The 20,288-nt window shown below is 37.5% G+C and overlaps 5 protein-coding genes across 6 annotated transcripts; 3 read left to right on the forward strand and 2 right to left on the reverse strand.

The window, feature by feature from the left end:
* Window positions 1-102: 102 nt before the first annotated feature.
* On the reverse strand, window positions 103-4,605 carry LOC105974357 (transmembrane 9 superfamily member 1). Of its 2 annotated transcripts, XM_012999441.2 has the most exons (12): window positions 4,164-4,475; window positions 3,455-3,647; window positions 3,247-3,351; window positions 3,105-3,122; window positions 2,930-3,024; window positions 2,686-2,838; window positions 2,349-2,483; window positions 2,101-2,267; window positions 1,700-1,794; window positions 1,201-1,574; window positions 561-834; window positions 103-475 (listed from the first exon to the last, which is right to left on the reverse strand). In XM_012999441.2, the coding sequence occupies exons 1-12, from the start codon at window positions 4,236-4,238 to the stop codon at window positions 408-410; spliced, it is 1,752 nt and encodes a 583-aa protein (XP_012854895.1). In that variant the 5' UTR covers window positions 4,239-4,475; the 3' UTR covers window positions 103-407. The 2 variants fall into 2 exon arrangements, with proteins under 2 accessions (XP_012854895.1, XP_088672063.1); XM_088815937.1 differs by lacking the exon at window positions 3,105-3,122 and having other exon boundaries at window positions 3,232-3,351; window positions 4,164-4,605.
* A 1,170-nt stretch (window positions 4,606-5,775) lies between these two features.
* LOC105974253 (uncharacterized) lies at window positions 5,776-6,792 on the reverse strand. Its single transcript, XM_012999322.2, has one exon. The coding sequence runs from the start codon at window positions 6,365-6,367 to the stop codon at window positions 5,873-5,875; it is 495 nt and encodes a 164-aa protein (XP_012854776.2). The 5' UTR covers window positions 6,368-6,792; the 3' UTR covers window positions 5,776-5,872.
* Window positions 6,793-7,700: 908 nt separating this feature from the next.
* Window positions 7,701-10,282, forward strand: LOC105974324 (protein NRT1/ PTR FAMILY 5.10). Its single transcript, XM_012999401.2, has 4 exons — window positions 7,701-7,968; window positions 8,053-8,270; window positions 8,486-9,033; window positions 9,298-10,282. Exons 1-4 carry the CDS (start codon window positions 7,830-7,832, stop codon window positions 10,112-10,114), a joined length of 1,722 nt encoding a protein of 573 aa, XP_012854855.2. The 5' UTR covers window positions 7,701-7,829; the 3' UTR covers window positions 10,115-10,282.
* Window positions 10,283-16,434: 6,152 nt separating this feature from the next.
* On the forward strand, window positions 16,435-20,062 carry LOC105974323 (protein NRT1/ PTR FAMILY 5.10). The gene is made up of 4 exons (XM_088815939.1): window positions 16,435-16,673; window positions 16,793-17,010; window positions 17,567-18,043; window positions 19,189-20,062. Exons 3-4 carry the CDS (start codon window positions 17,904-17,906, stop codon window positions 19,958-19,960), a joined length of 912 nt encoding a protein of 303 aa, XP_088672065.1. The 5' UTR covers window positions 16,435-16,673; window positions 16,793-17,010; window positions 17,567-17,903; the 3' UTR covers window positions 19,961-20,062.
* Window positions 16,538-17,825, forward strand: LOC148772004 (protein NRT1/ PTR FAMILY 5.15-like). The gene is made up of 4 exons (XM_088815305.1): window positions 16,538-16,673; window positions 16,793-17,010; window positions 17,567-17,770; window positions 17,817-17,825. The coding sequence occupies exons 1-4, from the start codon at window positions 16,538-16,540 to the stop codon at window positions 17,823-17,825; spliced, it is 567 nt and encodes a 188-aa protein (XP_088671431.1).
* Window positions 20,063-20,288: the final 226 nt, after the last annotated feature.

A 20,288-nucleotide genomic window follows, 5' to 3' on the forward strand; every position in this document is an offset into this window, starting at 1 on the left:
CATAACAAAGAAATGCAGCTTTGACATAGAGAAAATATATAAATCTTATTAGCAAGGGATATATTTATATGGTTGAAAATATTGTGGGAAGAAAATAAAGTATTGCAAAAAAGGGTCTCCATTAATGAAACATAGTGAATCAACAAATGCCTATGTAGCAAAATATACAAAGCCACAGAGATGTTTTTGGCAGCAAAAGTATCTGCGAATACGTAAATTGGAGTAAAGCAACATCTCTTGTTAACAGTCGAAGACTTCAGCGAAACACGGATATCCCTCCATTCTATCTCTGCCAGAAAATTTCCTAGGTTTGCTTTTGAATGCAATACTTTAGAGCTGGTCGATTGTCCTACTAGATCGGGGATGCTAAATTATATCATGGGAAATTCGATAAAGGGCTCCAAAATTTAGTCACATTTGATGTTTCTGTAGATTCTTCGGACAAACAAATTGGATCCCAGATATCCGACAGCACCTGAAATTTTGAGGTACAATATGTTAAACTTTGATGATTATATGGACTAGGATTAAATGAAAAAAGGATGGACAAAAAAGCTTACCACATAGTATTCCCAAACCCATGCAGAACATCAAAGTGTATCCAAAATAAAAGCTGGTCTGGAAAAAACCCGACATCTTAGTCTTGACATAATAGTAATATATAGAGTAGAGGTACACGTAGAGCGAGGTGGAGGCTGCAGAGAAGAATGAAGTCCATTGCCAGTGATAATTTTCGGCATTCAGCAAGAAATACGTCCCCACAATTGTCACGCAAACGGTGACGATGATCAGTATCACAAACACTAGTAGCATGAAACCATACACATAGTACACCTGTCAACAACAACAAAATTAAGTAAGGTAAGCGAGATAAAATCAAGAATTTACATCTTACTCCCTTGAGGAGAAATTGAGAAAAAGTCAATTACACCCTACAGTAAAACTTGTACAATAACATTCAAGCGGTCGTTTCTATGTGTTCTTTTAATATGTTCTGTTTCAAGCAATTCTCAAGAATAGGACAAGATATGAAATTGTTCAAGATTCATTTAAGCAGTTCACCAAACACATGCCAAAAGTTACAAGCTCTCACACTGTGTAATACGACACTAAAACATGGCCAACATTTTCACGGTTATCAAAAGAAAGATAACACCTTAAACCAAAAAAAAAAAAAAAAAAAAAAAAAAAAAAAGTTACCTTGTAATTCCAGAAGGAGGTGAAGACAAAATACATTTCAATAAAAATGCTTCCAAAAGGCAGCAGACCTCCCATGAGGGAGACGACAGATGGCGTAAGATACCATTTCTTCTCAGGAATCGGACGAGGGATTGTCTTCACTCGGCATGGATTGTTTGGAGCACCACTCCAATTTCTTCCCACAACAGTACCAAGAAGTGCAAGGGGAAAAGAGATAAAAGCCCATATGACTAAAACAACCACCATGGTACCAAAGGGGATGGCGGCTAGAGAACCATAAAATATGGCGATTGTGTTCAAGATGAAGCCAATGCCGAAACACATGAAGGGGAACAGTGACGCGGTAAGGATCATCGACTTTATCCAAGTTTTACCTATCAATGGTGACAAGAATACAATAATCTGTCAGTTATAAAGATTACAGGACTACTGGCAAAATAAGCTTTGAGAAATTATAGGAAATAGTTTTTTTTAGGTGGAAGTTAAAATGAGAACATACCCCCATGGCGGGAATACATGCCACCACTCACGTAACCAGCAATAAATGATGTAAAAGCATAGCATACGATAAAGGTTGTGACAATTGCTCCTCTCCTGAATCACATAATTGCAGCGGTAAGCAGAAAAAAAGAATAAAAAATGAGAGAGGACTTATCATACAGAATATGAAGACAAGCTGAGTTGTTAAGACTATTGTTAAATATCTCAGGATCTGTTCATTTAACCAGATTTAGATCACAGTAAAGAACGATTTTGGACATCATATTGGCTATTAACAAACATAAATGGATAGTTTTGCAATCGAAGGCAATTTCTAAGCATAATAAGACTTGAGCTATGTCAAGCCAGCTTGATCAATTTCACAATGATAAATGACATCGGAGGTAAAATGATGCATACCCTATGTACAACATTCCAACAATTGCTAAAATGATGACAAGCAGAACAAGTGTTGCTAGCTGAGCACCAGTGCCAACAACAGCTGAAAGTAGAGCCAGGTTCTTGGAAGGACGAAACACATCACCATGGACAAGTTTCCAACCAGATTCTTCACTCACATCCCGTTCCTAAACATGAAAAGATCTATATAAGCAAGCTTACAAAATATATGTCTTACTTCACTCCAGACAAATTTTATAAATTATTACCAGAGTTTCAAGATCATCATCTTCCCGAGCATATTTAGCGTAGTCGTTGCGTAGCGTACGCATCAATATCATAGACACCAAACCAGTAAGGAAAATTACCATCATGAAAGAATTGAAGACAGAGAACCAGTGAATCTGCAAAAACAACTCTTTGATGATGTGATGGCTGAGATAAAATAGCAAACAAGTAGTATATGCTAACCACTACTTGTTGGTAAAACTTTCAATAATCCCCCTTCAATCTTCAATACCAGCATCTTTGGAGCAAAAGATCTGTAAGTAGATACCCTTCTATCTACCAGAATGATCAATGAGTATGTGCAAAATTTAACTATACCTGGTGCTCGAAAAAGGGGTAATCCAGATAAACATCAAAACGGCGTGCAAATGTAACGTTAGTTCGAACCCATTTGACAGAGTAGGTCATATCCAACACCCGCCCTTCTTCAAGTGGCCTGGGGTTCTCTTGAGTAAGATTTATATGAATAATCTGCAAGTCCAAGTTTTCTATTAAAAATGGAGAAGTTATTAAAACTTGCAGGATAAACTAATGCATAAAAAACTTCTACTCGGCAGCACACCTGATCCCCGTTGTAGTTAATGACAAGATTCTTGTGAGTCAGAAGTACGTGCTTACTATCATGGGCTTTATCAGGAAGCACCTCACCAACAAAACCTTCACAAAAGAAGTGGCAATTCAATACAAGTTGAATACAGCCAAGGTGCAACTAGATTTGTATAAATATATTGACGTACCCCACAATGGCAAATCATCTGATCACAAGCAAGCCCATGCGCAACAGAGAACCCAAGTGAAAATGAACAAGAATATATTAGCAAAAGTTTGATTGAGTTATTCTGGAGCAATGTAATGGCAATAGACCAATGGCAAACATACCCATAAAAAATTCAAACCAGTATGAATTATCAATTGCATCCTTAAACTGTTTAACATTTGCAGCTTCCAGTTCGATTTCACAGATTTTAGCCTTCGTGACATCTCCTGCAAGAAAAGAAATATAAAAAAAGGGTTAACCACATGTGAGTGCGGAGGTGTGGGTATTGAAAGGAGATATGACTATAGAAATGCAGTAATAGGATATTACTCTTAAATTTTATTTCGATTTGGCTATCAATAAGCTCATTCCCTCCGATAACCTCACCCAGCCCACCCCACTTGTGAGCTGCATTGCCAGGTGGGTGGCAAAACGGGAGACTGTAATAGTTGTAGGTTTCTTGGGGATTGTTGTACGGGCCAACCTTGTTTACCCAAAGTGTGACGGCCTCATCATCTTGGTACTGCAGATTGTTCAAAGACGTGTAAACAAATTACAAGGCAAAATGCAATGATACTTTGAGCATTAGACAATTCAGAAACAAAAATTTCTGCAAGTAACAGTAACAATTCAAGATCATGTACGAAACTTTTACCGTTCAAATGTAAGAAGCAGCATAAGAAACGGGTAAACAGAAAAAGGGAGCTCGAACAGTACTATTTTCTATAAACATTTTGATCTTATCAAGTGATCACATTATAAATCCCAATCATTCTCAGGTCATCCGGTATCAATCATTTCAGATTACCGTCACAAATCACAAATCACAAATCACAAATCACAAATCAAAACATATTTCTTACAAGGCACATCACCAATTGCACAAAATTAAAAAAAATTAAAAAAATTAGAGATTAAAAATAAGAAACCTAAGTTTTGATTGAAGTGAATCACACATCAAACTGAGATCTACAACCACTTCACGTAAATATGAAACTTTCTGAAGTAAAGTACGGAAAATTAGAATTATTCTTATCACCTTGCCGAGGGTGGAGGAGACGAAGAACAAAAAGAAGAAAGCGAATGTGCAGAAAAATCTGACGGCGTAGCCCATTCCCTCTGGGTGAATAGGGTTTCCTCGGATCTGAATCAGGAAATCTCACAATTATGAAAAAAAAAAATGGGATGTTCTTCTATATCTCCCTCGATTGCTTTTTCGGTAATTCAGATCTCAAAGAGAAATCGAATTTCTGACGCTCCGATTCGAACTCAGATTTTCATGTGTTAACTCGATTTTATTAGTCCTATGTATGAATTTTCGATCGTGTAGATTAAGAGAACGCAGTGTGACAGTACGTTTGGGGCACGCCCATATTTATTTATTTATTTATTATTTATTTCCTTTTCCATGGAATTTGTAATTATTAGGATATTTCTATTGTTTTCCTATAATAGCAAATAATTAAATCTCCCCTGTGTTTATATTTTTGTTTTTTTCATTGAATTTTTATGATTTTTTTTTCTAATCTTGTGATATATATAAACTAACCTAGCTTAATTATGTGACTAGTTAAATTGGAGGGGAGTTAGATTTTACACCTGATTATTTATACGGAGTTGATTCAAATCGTAAATTTGATTAAATAACTATTGACTAAACACAAAATACACATGTGTCTGTGATTATGTGTAGATCTACGGTTTATATTTACTCAGTGTAAATAACCAGTTGTAGTATCTAATTTCCGGAAATTGAATATCTAATTCTTTATACATAAAAAGTAAATAACCTAGAGATATAAAATAGGGAATTGTTTTTTGCGGTTTGAAAATTGCTTGCGGTTTCTAACAAACCCCCCCAAAAAATACTTTATTTCACTAAAACCCCAAACTTCTCAAAAAAATCCAAAAACACCCCCAAAACGCGTAAAAGCCCAACTTGGGTGTCCATTCATGCAGTGCACGGCCAAGTTGGGCGTGCAAGCTGCATTTGGGCGCCCGAGTTGGGCGTCCAGTGCAATTTTTTTTTTTTTTTTTTTAATGTTCGAACGCCCAAGATGGGCGTCCAAGGGCGTTCGTACACGCCTTGGGCGCCCATCTTGGGCGTTCGAACATTTTTTTGCGAAAAAAAAAAGTCCAACAAATCGATTTGTAAGGCTTTTTAACATGAAATTGGTTCCGTACGACCTACCCAATGCATATTACACATAAAATAGTCGAAATTACATCAAAAAATCGAAGCCCAACCCTTCTTCAAGCTCGATTTCGAATTTTCGATTTTGTTTTTTCGTTTTTTTTGTTGCTATTTGCAGTTTTGGGGGGTTTTTTGATATTTTTAAAAGTTTTGGAGGGTTTTGTTATAAACCGCGAATAGCAATTTTGTGACCGCAAATAGCATTTCATTATAAAATAATGCAATGTAGTTAAGTGTATTTTGACTTTTGTTTACCCCAATGGCTCGGGCCTTAAATTAATGCTTAATTAGCTAAAATGGGTCTAAGTGGGCTAGAACTTATTAAAATTTGGGTGTTTAATTTAGGATTTAAGTTTATTATTGTTTTGGGCTAAGGCCCATCAGAAAGGGATTGAACAAAGCACAAACGTATATATTTCGCATGAGAAGTACAAAGTATTAAAAGACGAAGGGTCAATTTGCAATTAATATGTATTATAGAAAAATATGTATTATACAGTATTTTTTCCAACTCTAGAGCCATGTACAAAGTTTATTACATAGTCAAATATGAGCTATTGCAAGAGAGGCCTCGTACTATCAAAATATTCAACATCGACCCCGTCTTCTCCACCCACAATCTCATCATCGTCCCCGCCGCACCCGTACACCGATCCAGCCACGAGCGACAGCTGATCATCCAGGTATCTCTGCAGCAAACCCACCTCATCGTCACCGTCATCGTCTCGGCTCCACCACCCATCTCCGCCGCCGGCGTCCGCTCTGCGCTGCTTCCGGCGCACCAAGCAGCATATCTCAACGGCGCAGATGAGGGGACAGGTGGCGAAGAACAAAGGAATAATAAAAGGGCTCAACAGGATCACAATCAAGTATCTACTCCGGCGGCGATTTAGCCAAGATGTCAACATCCTAGCGACGGCGGAGAAAGAGATGCAGCTCGGGCATACGGCGTCGTTTCTTGGATGCGTTGTCAGAAGCAAGGTTTGATCCGGGTGCTGTTTTTGGAGTGTTATTGGGATTAAACAGCACCACCAATGCCAGTCCCACATCAGGGTTTTCTTTTTCTTGTCCTCTCTCTCTCTCCTCTTTCTCTCTCCTCCTTTCTCTCTCTTCAGTACACAGAAAAAAGCTTATAAACGTGTGATGAATGATGATGGTGATTGGTGAGATAATTGGATTGCTGGAAAAGGAAGAAAATCGAATAGCCTGATTTTTTATTACCAATCTCTCAATCTATGATGGTCGGCTCTGATATTGATTTTTCTCGTTTTATATTTAGTTGAAACCAAATACACACGTTTGGAAACAATCTTACAATTACGATTTACGGCGTACTTGTATATTTATTTTGCTCTTTGACTAGTGGTAGGAGCTTTTATTTACCAAATTGCCATTGAAATCGAAATTTTGGTACGCCATAAATTGTACTTAATGTATTATTTCGATTTTTAATTAATGATTATCGAGAAAAATATCGGAAGTATATGAAAATAATTGTCATTATTTAATTTATCGATAAATTTATGTGTAGTTTGTCGGTTTTACCAAATCGATGACAAATATAAAATGGGGTAAATAATTAAAATTTTAACTTCAAATCTTACTCTTCTTTGTGAAGTTCGTTCTGAGTTTGAGTTGATAGTTCTAATTTAGTCTAGATAAAGTTATACGAATGGTTCAATTTCCTTTGAGTTCGATTTATCGGTCATTTATAAGGTGTATTTTAATTTTTGTTTAAAAAATAATATTTGAATTTTAATTGGGCTTAATTTGGAGTTTGGACTACTTTGATTGGACTATCGAATACATTATTAATCCAAAGGGTAAATTACAACCATCCTCTGAGGTATGGTCAAATTACGAAAAACTCCCTCTTGTTTGGATAATTACAACTACCCCTCAACTCCTCAAATTTAGTGGAATCTTCGAGATTATATGGAATATTATCACTTTTGTACCCGTTTTATCCTATTCGAACTTTACATTTTGAAGCAAGATGATCATAATATGTATTTTTTAGCGTGTATACATTAGATTGTGGTGCATCGAAAACTGTATTTTTAAACAAAACGAATACAAACTAGAGCACATTCCACGAAATCTAGATGATTATGTTGAATTTGACACCATAAGGGTGGAGGTGTAAGAAAAAATCATAGTTGATGGGGTAGATGTAATTATCCAAACAAGAGGTTTTTTTTTTTGTAAATTGACCATACCTCAGGGGGTGTTTGTAATTTACCCTTATTCCATAATATTGTCTCCACTTTCCAGGGATCTAATTGGTCGAAATAAATGTATTCCGGGGTGAATCTGTAACAAACAAAAAGATGTGGGACCACAGTAACAACTAAAGCAGACATCAAATGCTGTGATAAAAATAAATAAATAAATAAAAAACAAACCGCCAAAAAAGTTTAACAGCAGCCGGGAAAATGTAATTAGAGCGAAATAAACGAATTCCTGTGTGTTTGTTTGTTCATATCCAATTCGGATTCCTTGTGGCGTACAATGGACATCGCCACAGCCGCCATTTCCGATGCCGAAGTTCCTTTGTTGAACGACGTCGTCGAGGGATCCGTTGACTTCAAGGACCGACCCGTTTCCCGATCCAAATCTGGTGGCTGGAGATCCGCTTCTTTCATCATCGGTATTTGTTTGCGAAATTACCCCAACTGCGAGTTTCATTCTCCGTTTTTCCCCTTCAATTTTTCATGTTTAGGTGATTGATTAGGTGTGGAGGTGGCGGAGAGGTTTGCTTATTACGGAATAAGCTCGAATTTGATTAGCTATTTGACGGGGCCCTTGGGTCAGTCCACCGCCACGGCGGCGGAGAATGTCAATTTGTGGTCTGGAACGGCGTCGCTTTTGCCGCTGTTGGGTGCATTTTTGGCGGACTCGTTTTTGGGACGCTACCGCATGATTATTGCAGCTTCTGTCCTGTATATTTTGGTCAGTCGTTGATTCTTCTGATTTTTTTTGAAATTACTTCATATGATTTACTCATTGTTCGTGATTTTTTGTTTTATGAGAACTAATTAAATTGAGTAATTAAATAGGTTGAGTGAATCAATGATTTTCCCAATTGAAGAAGAAAAACTAGGTCATACATATATCAACAACAAGAAAAACTAATTCTGCTATTTTTCCACTTTGATTGATTATAGGGACTTGGATGCTTGACCCTGTCAGCTCTCGTTTATTCTCTCGGCTCTTCCGATTGTGAAAAAGCCGCAAATAACACGTCTTGTTCTCCACCTCGGTTGCAAATTATTGTCTTCTTCTTCTCTTTGTACATAGTTGCATTAGGACAAGGAGGGCATAAACCTTGTGTGCAAGCTTTCGGAGCTGACCAGTTTGACGAGCAAGATCCGGAAGAATGTAAAGCCAAAAGTTCCTTCTTTAATTGGTGGTACTTTTCATTTTGTGCTGGAGTTTTGGTGGCTCTATCTGTTTTGAATTACATCCAGGACAATTTGAGTTGGGGCCTTGGCTTTGGTATTCCGTGCATTGTGATGTGCCTTGCTCTTATTGTGTTTTTGCTTGGAACCTTTACGTTTCGGTTTCGCGTAAATAGTGACGAGATTAGCCCTTTTCTCAGAATTGGTCATGTTTTTGTTAGAGCAGCAAAAAATTGGCACACTAATCCTTCAGCTATATCCATGGAAGCCGAAGCTCAAGGAGTTCTGCCTTATGAAGGCTTTGAACAGTACAAGTAAGTCAATCATGAAATATGTGTGTGTGTGTGTGTGTGTGTGTGTGTGTGTGTGTGTGTGTATGTCTGTATATATATATATATATATATATATATATATAACTTGTCTGGGTGATATTTGATTGTGGTTTTGCATTATTCACCTTTTCGTTTTTTTTGAAACTAAGAGAAGAAAGAAGCTAGCCATGCTTCGTGTATGTATATCTTGCTTCTTGTTATTGTTATTTGGTGATTAACTTCAAGTTTTTATGTTGGTGATGATAGGTTTCTGAATAAAGCGTTACTCGGATCGAAAGGTTCAAGCCAAGACAGCAAAGTTTGTAGCATCACGGACATTGAAGAAGCAAAGGCAGTTCTAAGGCTTGTCCCAATATGGGCGACCTGTCTGATATACGCGGTCGTATTCTCACAGTCATCCACTCTATTCACCAAGCAAGGAGTCACAATGGACCGTCACATAACTTCCACTTTTCAAATACCACCCGCTTCACTCCAATCCCTAATCAGCTTATCAATCGTACTCTTCATTCCAATCTACGACCGCATTCTAGTTCCAATCGCCAGATCCATATCAAGAAAACCGTCCGGCATATCAATGCTTCAGAGAATAGGTTCCGGAATATTCCTCTCTCTTCTCTCGATGGTGATTGCAGCTCTAGTGGAGAGGAAGCGCCTGGCGACAGCTGCCGAGCACGGATTGGTGGACGATCCGAAGGCGGTGGTGCCTATGAGCGTGTGGTGGCTGGCCCCTCAGTACTTGCTCTTTGGAGTTTCGGATGTGTTCACCATGGTTGGTCTGCAAGAGTTCTTCTATGATCAGGTTCCGACTGAGTTGAGAAGTATCGGTCTTGCTTTGTACCTCAGCATATTTGGTGTGGGCAGTTTTATAAGCAGTTTTCTGATATCTGTTATTGAGAAATACACGAGTGGACCCAGTAAGGACAGTTGGTTTTCGGATAATTTGAATCGAGCCCATATCGACTACTTCTATTGGCTGCTTGCTGGGTTCAGTGGAGTTGCGTTTATCGCGTATGTCTACTTTGCGAAGTCGTATATCTATAACAGAAAAGGCAATGTGTGATGTTATTGCAACTAAGGCAGCCACAGCTCCATATATAGGACATAGAATTGTAACATTGTACTAGTGTTTGAAATATGAATTGCAATTGTTTGTTTGTTAAGGTTACTGTTTTAATGGAAAATCTATAATATCATTTTTAATATTAATTGAATTTTATACTTTGGATCAGCTCTTTGTAAATGTTGTTACATATAGGGCCCAATAATTTTTAAAATTACCCTAACTAAAGTGTCACCTTTTGATTGTGTCACGTAATAATGTTTACTCATTTTAACCTTTCGATTGTGTCACGTTATAGATAATCAATTTCTTTTTACTAGAAGTAGCAGTTGATAGAAACTATACGAATTAAAGTTTTAATTTGTAGTACAATAATTAAAGTGGTACATACAATATTTTCAATTTTGATTGTGGACCAGTTGTTTTGTCATATATATATATTAAAAAACGTATGGATGCAAAATATTATAAATTTCATGTGAATAACATGTATTTGACCTTAATTTCATGTGATTTAGCTGGCTTTGTAATTTAATATTCTAATCTAAACATTACAAAATAAAAATAAAAATAAATAAATATATGAGGTTATTGCAAAAACCACCCCTGTGAAATCTCTAATTGTCAAATACCCCCCTGTGGAAAAAAATGTGACCAACTCCCCCCTGTGTTATCAAAGTCAAAGCATCTGGACCCCTGAAGCTAAATCGTGTATCTCACGCGCACTTTGTGCGAATGTTTCTTTGTTTTCACTTGTGAAATGTCATAAATGCCCCCCCCAATCCTATTTAAAATCCCCAATTCTCTTCTCTTCTCTTCTCTTTTCTTTTCTTTCAATGCCCTAATCGCAGCCGCTCAAGTTCAACCTTCAATTGCTCTGTGATTTTATCTCGATTTCCATAGATATTCTGATAATGTCGTCGTATTCGTCTAGCAACACAGCGAGGAGAAGTAATTCGAAGCCATTAATGGATTTGAGGTATGGGATTACTCCTCTATGTCTATGCAAAATGAAAGCAATAATAAAAGTGGTTGAATCATCAACGAAACCATCAAAGGGTAAGTTGTACTACTCCTGTGAACATCGATGCTGCAATTTTTTTCGTTGGTGTGAACCAACTCGAGCAACTTGGGAGCCGATGGGGGTTGCTGTACGATTTTCGAATTGGGAAGCCTCTGCAGAAGGTTTTTCGGATGAAGTAGATGAGCCACGTGAAGTAATGTCTAACGGGATTGAAGGAAGAAAAAGTGATGCAATTTTGCATATTTCTTGGGTTATTTGTTTAGCATTGTTTATTATGGTCATTCTTTTGTTGTTGAAGCTGTAAAAAAACCTTTTTTTAGCTGTTTTTGTTTCAATTAGTTTCAATTATGATTGTAATGAATGAAGCTTTGATGTTGGAATGAAGTTTTTTTTTTCTTATCATTTTTGTTTATGTTTATGATTCTGTTACACATTTCTTACAAAATGAGAAAATTTGTAATAAAAATTGGCAAAAACAACCTTGAAGTGAAATGTAATTTGCAAAAACAACCTGTTTGCTAAAAAAAATGCAATCACACACATAAACAACTCCCTGTTGCTAAAAAATATGCAATCACACACATACACAATTACAAAACATGTACACAAGTACATCAACAACACTAATTGCACTGCAAATTACTAAAAACATAATCTTCCAATTAGGTTCAAGTTCAAAACCAAAATGTCATCCAAAAGTGATAATCATCTAGATTCAAAGTACAAAAGCAATCACAGCCAAATTCAAGAGAAATCATACAAAAACTATCCTAGTCAGTAGCCTTCAAATGCCTTCAAATGCAGCCAAAACAATTACACAATTTTCAAAAGCCAAAAAACAAACAAACAAAGGACTTCTAAGGCTTCCACTGTCTCCTTCTCTTGGCATTCTCCCTTATATTTTGCAGAACTTGAGAGATCTCTGGCTTCCTTATCCTTTTATTGGCAATGGGGTTGCTTGAACTTCCTCCAAGTAGGGTTGCATTTCTCCTTCCCACATACACCTACAAAAAGAAATTTAAAAAATAGAGGTAAGTTGCAAACATATAACCATCTCAATAAAAAAAAAAAAACACTAGTATCATACAACCTTTCCAATTGTTGAAGGCTGTTGTGCTCTTTCCAAACCTACTCCTGATTCTTGAGTAGAAATAGGAGCTGCAGCAGTTGTTTCAGCATTTGCTTGGGCCATTCTTTCAGTACTTGGTGCAACAGAAGTACTTTGAGACCTTGGTGCAGTGAAGTTCCTTTGTGCAGAAGGGTTACTTGGGGTAGTGGATTTCCTTGGTGCAGAAGTGGTTTGACCTCTAGTTGCAGAACTGGTTTGGGCTCTTGGTGCAGAAGTGGTTTGGCCTCTTGGTGCAGAAGTGGTTTGGCCTCTTGGTGCAGAAGTGGTTTGGGCTGTTGGTGCAGAAGTGGTCTGGACATTTGGTTCACCACTGGAATTCCCCTATGACACATGGAAAAATTGATCAAAAATCTATAATAATTATACAAAATGTACAAGAAATTATGTACATAAAAAAAAAAAGCTTACCTTGTAAAATTTAGAGGCTGGATTTGTTGGATTCTTACATGATGCCCGGTTATGTCCTTGCTGAAGGCAATTCTTGCATGTATGTGTGAGGCCTCTTCTTGTTGAAGTCCTATGAATCTCATCAGGGGCCTTCCTTCTCAACCTCTTAGGTCTCCCAGCCTTTTTCTTGTACATTGGGGGTAGAAGTGGCTCATGTGAAGTGATTATGTAGTCTCTTGGTCCAGGAACTGCATGTACCATGTGACTATAAGCCTTCAAATACATGCTTTTTGAATAACAGTGGTCCACATAGTCTTCTACTTTCAACCTTCTGTCCAATATACAAGTCCATGCATGGGGGCATGGGTATCCATTGAGCTGAAACATACCACAAGTGCAGGTCCTCTTGTCAAGATGAACCACATATCTATCAGTATATGCTTCAACCTCAAATTCATCTCCCCCACACCATCTTGGGAAACAGTTTCTTGCATATTTCTCATACTTGTTGATCTTTTTAAGTATGTTTGGACAGATTTGGCCCTCATACTTCTCCATGCCCTCCCTTTTTACCTGAATTCTGGTTGTTAGTCTTGCTCTGATCCACTCAAACATACTAACAATTGGCTTCTCTCTTGCTTGAAGAATGAAGTTGTTGAAAGACTCACACAGATTATTCACAACTACATCAGAGTTGCATCCTCTTCTGAAATAAGCTCTACACCAATGGTAAGGCTCTATCTCCCTCAACCATTTGGCTGCCCCTGCATCAATCCTCTCAATTGCCCTCAAATGTTGTTGAAATTCATTAGTATTTCCTGTTGAAGCAGCCCTCCACAACAACTGTTTTAACTCTAATGAAGTCCATTTTTGTTTAAAATTTTGGTATATGTGCCTAACACAGAATCTGTGAGGACACCTGGGGGCAATCTCCTTAATGGTCTCCAACAGCCCTTTCTGTCTATCAGAAATAAATGTCCACTTCCCATCCTCAGCACCACCAATGACATCCAACAATTCAGACAGAAACCATGTCCACATCTCCCTGTTTTCAATAGGAACCACAACAAGAGCAATTGGGAATAAGTTGTCATTCCCATCCCTACCAACTGCACATAACAGTTGCCCCCCATGTGGTGTTTTGAGAAAACAGCCATCTAGACCAATCAATGGTCTACAACCTTCTAAAAATCCCATCCTCATGCCTTTAAGACTGAAAAACATTCTTTCAAACACTGGGGGGTCAGAAAGATACAACTTCCTAAGCAATACCTTTGTTCCAGGATTAGTGCTTCTGAGGGTCTCACAGTAATCCCATAATTGGGTGTATTCTTTCTCATCTTGGCCTCTTATCTTGGTCATTGCTACTCTTTTTGCCCTTAATGCTTTCCAATAACTAGATTCAACCCCAACCTTCCTCAGTATACTGTTTTGAAACTTTTGAATACCAATATCTGCATTGTCTTTAATTCCTTGTTCCATCCTCATTCCAAGATACTTGGCAGTGGCATGTTTGTTCTCCCTTTTTCTTGAACATGTGTGCTCACCTGTTAGGGTCTTAACCTGCAAACATAACATATAAATTCATTAATATCATTGGGATCAAAAGAAAACAATGAAGAAACATAAACCAAAAGAAAACACAATACCTGAAACATTTGACTTCCTTGAACAACAGAGGCATGGATCCTCCATTTGCAAGCCTCTTCCTTGCATGTTGCAGTCACTCTTGTCCTTTCATTCTTTAAGTACTCCAGTTCATATCCATTTCTAACAACCCAATCTATAAGTGCTTTCCTATAAATGTCTACATTTGGAAACTTCATACCAACTTCAAGATTTCTGTTTTTCATTGTTTCCCCTTCACTGAAACTAGGAACTCTTCTCCTCTCACTGTCTAAGAAATTCAGATTTTCAATATCATCTTCATCATCAACATCACTATACCAATCAGTGGTCTGTTGAGATGGATTGACTCTGCATTTTTTATACCTCTGGACTGACCTCTTTTCCTTGTTCAGCATTTGCCTCAGTTTTCTAGCTAGATCTTTCTTACTTGAATTTCTGTCCAAAAAGATATCATCTTCAGAGGAGCCTTCAATGTCAGCAAACTCTTCACTTGGGGCATCAGAGGGTATATCATCATCACCATCTTCATTGTCAGATTGAACATAATCTTCATCTGAAGAATCATCTTCAAATATTGCTGCATCTTCTTTATTAACTGGCTCATCTTCATTCAGTGATGCCTCCTCTTCATTCAGTGTTGCCTCTTCTTCATTCATTGGTGCCTCCTCTTGATTCAGTGGCTCTTGATTCAGTGCTGCCTCTTCTTCATTCATTGGTGCCTCCTCTTGATTCAGTGTTGCCTCCTCTTCAGTCATTGTTCTCTCATTTTCATCCAGTGCCTCCTCTTCATTCAGTGGTGCCTCATCTTCATTCATTTGTGTCCCATATTCATCCATTGGTGCATCATCTTCAATGTTTACAGTCTCTACTGTCTCTCTTGTATTCCCTTCACTGTACTTAAGCAGGAGAGTTTCCCCTTTATCCACAATCACATTTCCATTCACATCAATTGCAATTAAAGGTTCTCTGTCATTCTCTTCTGTGTACAATGTTAGGTGGTCTAAGTCTTCATGTGCTGACACTAGGAATTGGATACTAATATCATCTTCAATCATCCTCAATCCATCATGAAGTGATAGCCCAGGATAAACAAAGTAGAACTGAATATTAGTTTTTTCCCCCCCACTCATACGATATATCTGGAATAGGTTATCTAGGTTCATGTAGTCTAAGCAAATTCGATCCACTACTTCCATTTTGCCACCTACATAAGCCAGTTTGGGTGTATGGACAAATTTACCATTCAACCAAATAGTAACTGTACACAACTTGTTCATTCTGCAAAAAAAATGGTAAAAACAGTCAAACACAATTGTTCAATTAATTATTATTATTACTTTGCAAGTTCACCAACAAAGTAACAAAGTGCCCTACTTCTACATACCCCACACCATATTTTTAAAATTTTCAATTCAAACAACAAGACAACAAAAAATGGTCATAAAAAACTGATACCAAAAAATAATTAAAAAAACCCTACAAAGCAAAAAATCTTGTTGTTACAGACAAGCAAACAAAAAAACAGATCCCCACACACTAAAATATTAAATGTAGCATTTCTCAAAAAGTTCCCAACTCGCGAATATAATATACAAAACCTTACAAATACAAAAGCCTACATACTTTAACATTCCCACAACTCTAGTTATCGAGAAAAAAGATAGGGTTTTTTCAAATAACACAAACAAGACAGAATACTACAAACCTTAATTCTTGACTCCGTATCTCAAATATGACTTCTTGGCGCCTTCAATCGACGAGAGGGGAAGCTATTTCAAGTTTCAATCGACGCAAAAAGCATTTTTTCACAAGCAGATTCGAAATTTTTTTGGGGGAATCGTGTTTTAGGGTTTTCAGAGGTAGGTGTAATTTGGGAGCGAGAGTGAAATAGAGAGAGTGAAAATGGGTTTACTGCTGTTTATTTCACTGAGGGGTATAATGGTAGTTTCACACGCGGTCAATGTTTAAAAATCAAATGGGTGCGGTGAGCTTTGTAATTCATAACACAGGGGGGAGTTGGTCACATTTTTTTCCACAGGGGGGTATTTGCCAATTAGAGATTTCACAGGGGTAGTTTTTGCAATAAGCTCATAAATATATAGTAATAATACGAGTGAGTACAGAGAGATAGAGAGAGAGAGAGAGAGAGAGAGAGAGAGAGAGAGAGACCGCCAACCAGAAATTCGTCTTCAAAACAGTAATACATTCTACATGCTCTGTGAGAGAGAGAGAGAAAGAGAGAGAGAGAGAGAGAATGGCTGTCGATGAAATATCGGAGGCCGAAACTCCGCTAATTGATGACGACGTCGTTCGGGGATCCGTTGACTTCAGAGGCCTTCCGCCCCGCCGGTCAAAATCCGGCTGCTGGAAATCCGCTACTTTCATCATAGGTACATATATATATATAATAATAATCGTGATTAAATAATATGTGGGGTAAAATTAGCATTTCATATGTTACTATAATTGTTTTGGTTGTTGATTAATATATATATATATATAATATTAGGAGTGGAGGTGGCGGAGAGGTTTGCTTATTACGGAATAAGTTCGAATTTGATAAGCTATTTGACCGGACCGTTGGGACAGTCGACCGCCACGGCGGCGGAGAACGTCAATGCCTGGAACGGAGCGGCGATGCTTCTGCCTCTTCTCGGCGCTTTCGTCGCCGACTCCTTTTGGGGCCGATATCGCACCATTATCATTGCCTCTCTCGTCTACGTCTTGGTAATTACTAATTACTACCTATATTATTTAATATAATACCCCTTAAATTATCTAAATTTTATATATGGCACCAATCAAATTTATTTGTATTCTTTCACATTTATTTTAGTTTAGTAGATTAATTCAGCACATCATGAATTTCCAAAACGAATTATTTAGAATGGCTTTACAGAAACATATATAAAATTCCACCAAAATTCCAATTTAATTTTTTTTTTAATTTTTTTGAATCGGAATTGAAATATATACGAGATTCAGATTAAATAATTTCCAATCCAAAGTTAATTTCGGAAAATTTTGAACTTTGTCCTCCAAAAATTTACATTAATTATAATATTCAATATTATCATATACTTGAATCACGCTTGAAGAGAAAAATACAATTTCCGAATTTCTACTGTTCCGTCGTGAAAATTTCCAATTTTGGTATAAGTTTTTGTCATTTTAGCTCTCGAAATTCTGATTTCCGAATTTCTTTTAACGCAATTGGAATTCATCTCATAATTAAATCATGCATATGTTAATTAACTTTTTGGATTATGATAATGGATTATAGGGTCTTGGGTTATTGTCTGTGTCAGCTGCACTTGATTCACTCAACTCCAAAAGCAATGCAAATAATAACTCAGCTTCTCCACTACAAGTCACCATTTTCTTCATCTCCTTATACTTAGTAGCACTCGCGCAAGGAGGGCATAAGCCATGCGTACAAGCGTTCGGAGCCGATCAATTCGACGAACACGACGAAAAGGAGCTCAAGGCAAAACATTCATTCTTCAATTGGTGGTACTTTTCGATGAACGGAGGTATTTTAGTAGCCCTCTTAATTAGTTGTCAACTACATTCAAGAAAATCTCAGTTGGGAACTCGGCTTCGGAATCCCCTGCATTGTCATGTGCTTTGCCCTAATCATTTTCTTGATGGGGTCCACGACTTATCGGTTTCGTATGAACACCGATCAAAGGAATCCGTTCGTCAGAATCGGACGCGTTTTTGTTAGTGCAGCAACAAATTGGAAGGAAACCAAATACAAGTAAATTCAAGAAAATGCATCCCTTTTGAGATGGGTTTTTTGCAAAAACTACCCCTGTATAATCTCGAATTGCCGAAAAAGCACCCGTGTTAAAAAAATTAGCACATAACCCCCTGTGAAAATTAGTTAAAGCCAAAAAGGACCCTGCGTGCTCAATGTGAGATGCACTCGCGGCTTGTGCGACTGGGAGTCTGATTTTTGACCTAAAAAGACCCAAATACCCTAACTCAACATTTTCGAAAATTACAAATTTATCCAGGATTTTTCACATGCCTAAAATGAAGTTTTTAGAATTTTCGATTCAGTCCCTAACAATTTCAGAAAAGCCCTCTCTCCAAATTGCATAGGACCAAATTGCAATTTTCATAATTTCTTAAACCTAATCATCTCCCTCCTCCCTCTCCTTCTTCAGATCCACTCCTTTGATAAAAAAGAAAGGGGACAAAAATTCCAGCCCCCCCTCTCTCTCCAGAATTCCAGCCCATTTGCAAAAGAAGGAAAAACAAAAAAAATTGCTTTCTCCCTGAAACCCGGCGGAAGACGAAGGCACTTCACATTGAAGATTTGACAGATGAGAATTGGAAGAATTGCCCGTCCCTTCTCCGTTTCTCTAATGGTGGATATGAATTAAAAATATTTTGAAGTAATTGTTTGAGGTGGGGCGGCGGGTGTGTTGGCAGTGGTGGTGCGACGGTGGAGGGCTGGATGGAAGAAAAGGAAGATGATGCCATGAGTTGAGCCCTTGTGCGTGATAAATTTTTTGTTCTTTTTTCATTTTTTTTATTATTTTATTTTATGCATTTTATTTAGTTAAAATTAAAATATTATTAAAAATTATCAGGGTTAGTTTAGTAATTTTATCTAACTTAGCAGCCAATTTCAGAAAAAGGGGCGATGTTCTCTATCAAACAAAACATAGGGTGGTATTTGCTAATTTTTATAACATGAGGACTTTTTTGACTATTCAAGATTACACAGGGGGTTATGTGCAATTAGCTCCTTTTGAGATATATCATTCTTGAATATTTTAATTTTGGGTTTATTGCATTCGGCACCCTTGTGTTCATTAATAGCAAAAAAACACCCTATTGATTTTTGGTGTTTTATAAATTATTTCAACCTCGAATATTGATTGGTTAATGCAGGTTTCTCGACAAAGACGAGAATGCATTAAGAGATGTTGCCGATGCGAAGGCAATCCTTAGACTCGTTCCAATATGGTCCTCGTGTTTGGTGTACGCAATCGTCTCATCGCAAATCTCGACTCTATTCACCAAACAAGGCGCTACGATGGACCGTCGCATAACCAACGGCGGATTCAAAATCCCATCCGCTTCGCTTCAATCTCTCATCAGCGTATCGATCATTACATTCATTCCAATCTACGACCGAGTTTTGGTCCCCGTAGCAAGATCCATAACCAAGAAACCAGCCGGCATATCGATGCTCCAAAGAATCGGGACGGGGGTATTCTTGTCATTTGCATCGATGGTTATCGAGGCGCTCGTAGAGAAAAAGAGGCTCGCAACAGCTGTTGAGCACGGATTGGTCGACGAATTGGTAGTGCCGATGAGTGTGTGGTGGCTTGCACCGCAGTACATAGTGTTTGGTGTGGCTGATGTTTTTACAATGGTTGGTCTGCAGGAGTTTTTTTATGACCAGATTCCTAGTGAATTGAAAAGTATTGGACTTGCTTTGTATCTTAGTATATTTGGTGTGGGGAGTTTTTTGAGTAGTTTTTTAATATCTTTTATTCAGAAGGTGAGTGGTGGGGGTGGGGGTGGGGGGTGGTTTTCGGACAATTTGAATAGAGGACATCTGGACTATTTCTATTGGCTGGTGGCTGGGCTTAATGGTGTTACGTTGGGGGTGTATGTTTGGTTTGCCAAGTCTTATGTTTATTATAGAAAAGATTAATGTGTTTCATGTTTATTTTATTGTGTAAATTACAACAACCCTCGTGTAATGTCAAATTATGAAAAAACTTCATGTTTAGATAATTATATTTACTTTTTTTAATTATGAATCTTCTTATATCTCCATTTTTATATATGGTGTCAAATTTAACATAATTATATGGATTTCATGGAATGTTCTTTAGTTTGTATGCATTTGGTGCAAAAATACAGTTTTTGATGCACCACAATCTTATATATACAAGCCAAAAAACACATGTTATGATATCTAACTTTAAAATGTGGAGCTCGAATGGGATAAAACATGTCCAAAATTGAGAATATTTTAT

Source organism: Erythranthe guttata, chromosome 3 (assembly GCF_056151865.1).
Source record: "Erythranthe guttata isolate IM_541 chromosome 3, IM_541, whole genome shotgun sequence".
Lineage (NCBI taxonomy): Eukaryota > Viridiplantae > Streptophyta > Magnoliopsida > Lamiales > Phrymaceae > Erythranthe > Erythranthe guttata.

Excerpts from the sequence above, each read along its gene's own strand:
- LOC148772004 (XM_088815305.1), top strand. The coding sequence starts at position 16,538 with ATGGCTGTCGATGAAATATCGGAGGCCGAAACTCCGCTAATTGATGAC. Across the intron at positions 16,674-16,792 it reads ATCCGCTACTTTCATCATAG|GAGTGGAGGTGGCGGAGAGG; the intron begins GTACATATATAT and ends ATATAATATTAG. Across the intron at positions 17,011-17,566 it reads CCTCTCTCGTCTACGTCTTG|GGTCTTGGGTTATTGTCTGT; the intron begins GTAATTACTAAT and ends AATGGATTATAG.
- LOC105974253 (XM_012999322.2), bottom strand. The coding sequence starts at position 6,367 with ATGTGGGACTGGCATTGGTGGTGCTGTTTAATCCCAATAACACTCCAA.
- LOC105974324 (XM_012999401.2), top strand. The coding sequence starts at position 7,830 with ATGGACATCGCCACAGCCGCCATTTCCGATGCCGAAGTTCCTTTGTTG. Across the intron at positions 8,271-8,485 it reads CTTCTGTCCTGTATATTTTG|GGACTTGGATGCTTGACCCT; the intron begins GTCAGTCGTTGA and ends GATTGATTATAG. Across the intron at positions 9,034-9,297 it reads GAAGGCTTTGAACAGTACAA|GTTTCTGAATAAAGCGTTAC; the intron begins GTAAGTCAATCA and ends TGGTGATGATAG.
- LOC105974357 (XM_012999441.2), bottom strand. The coding sequence starts at position 4,238 with ATGGGCTACGCCGTCAGATTTTTCTGCACATTCGCTTTCTTCTTTTTG. Across the intron at positions 2,484-2,685 it reads ACCCCTTTTTCGAGCACCAG|ATTCACTGGTTCTCTGTCTT; the intron begins GTATAGTTAAAT and ends TTGTTTTTGCAG. Across the intron at positions 2,268-2,348 it reads ATGATGATCTTGAAACTCTG|GAACGGGATGTGAGTGAAGA; the intron begins GTAATAATTTAT and ends TTTCATGTTTAG.
- LOC105974323 (XM_088815939.1), top strand. The coding sequence starts at position 17,904 with ATGTGCTTTGCCCTAATCATTTTCTTGATGGGGTCCACGACTTATCGG. Across the intron at positions 18,044-19,188 it reads TGGAAGGAAACCAAATACAA|GTTTCTCGACAAAGACGAGA; the intron begins GTAAATTCAAGA and ends TGGTTAATGCAG.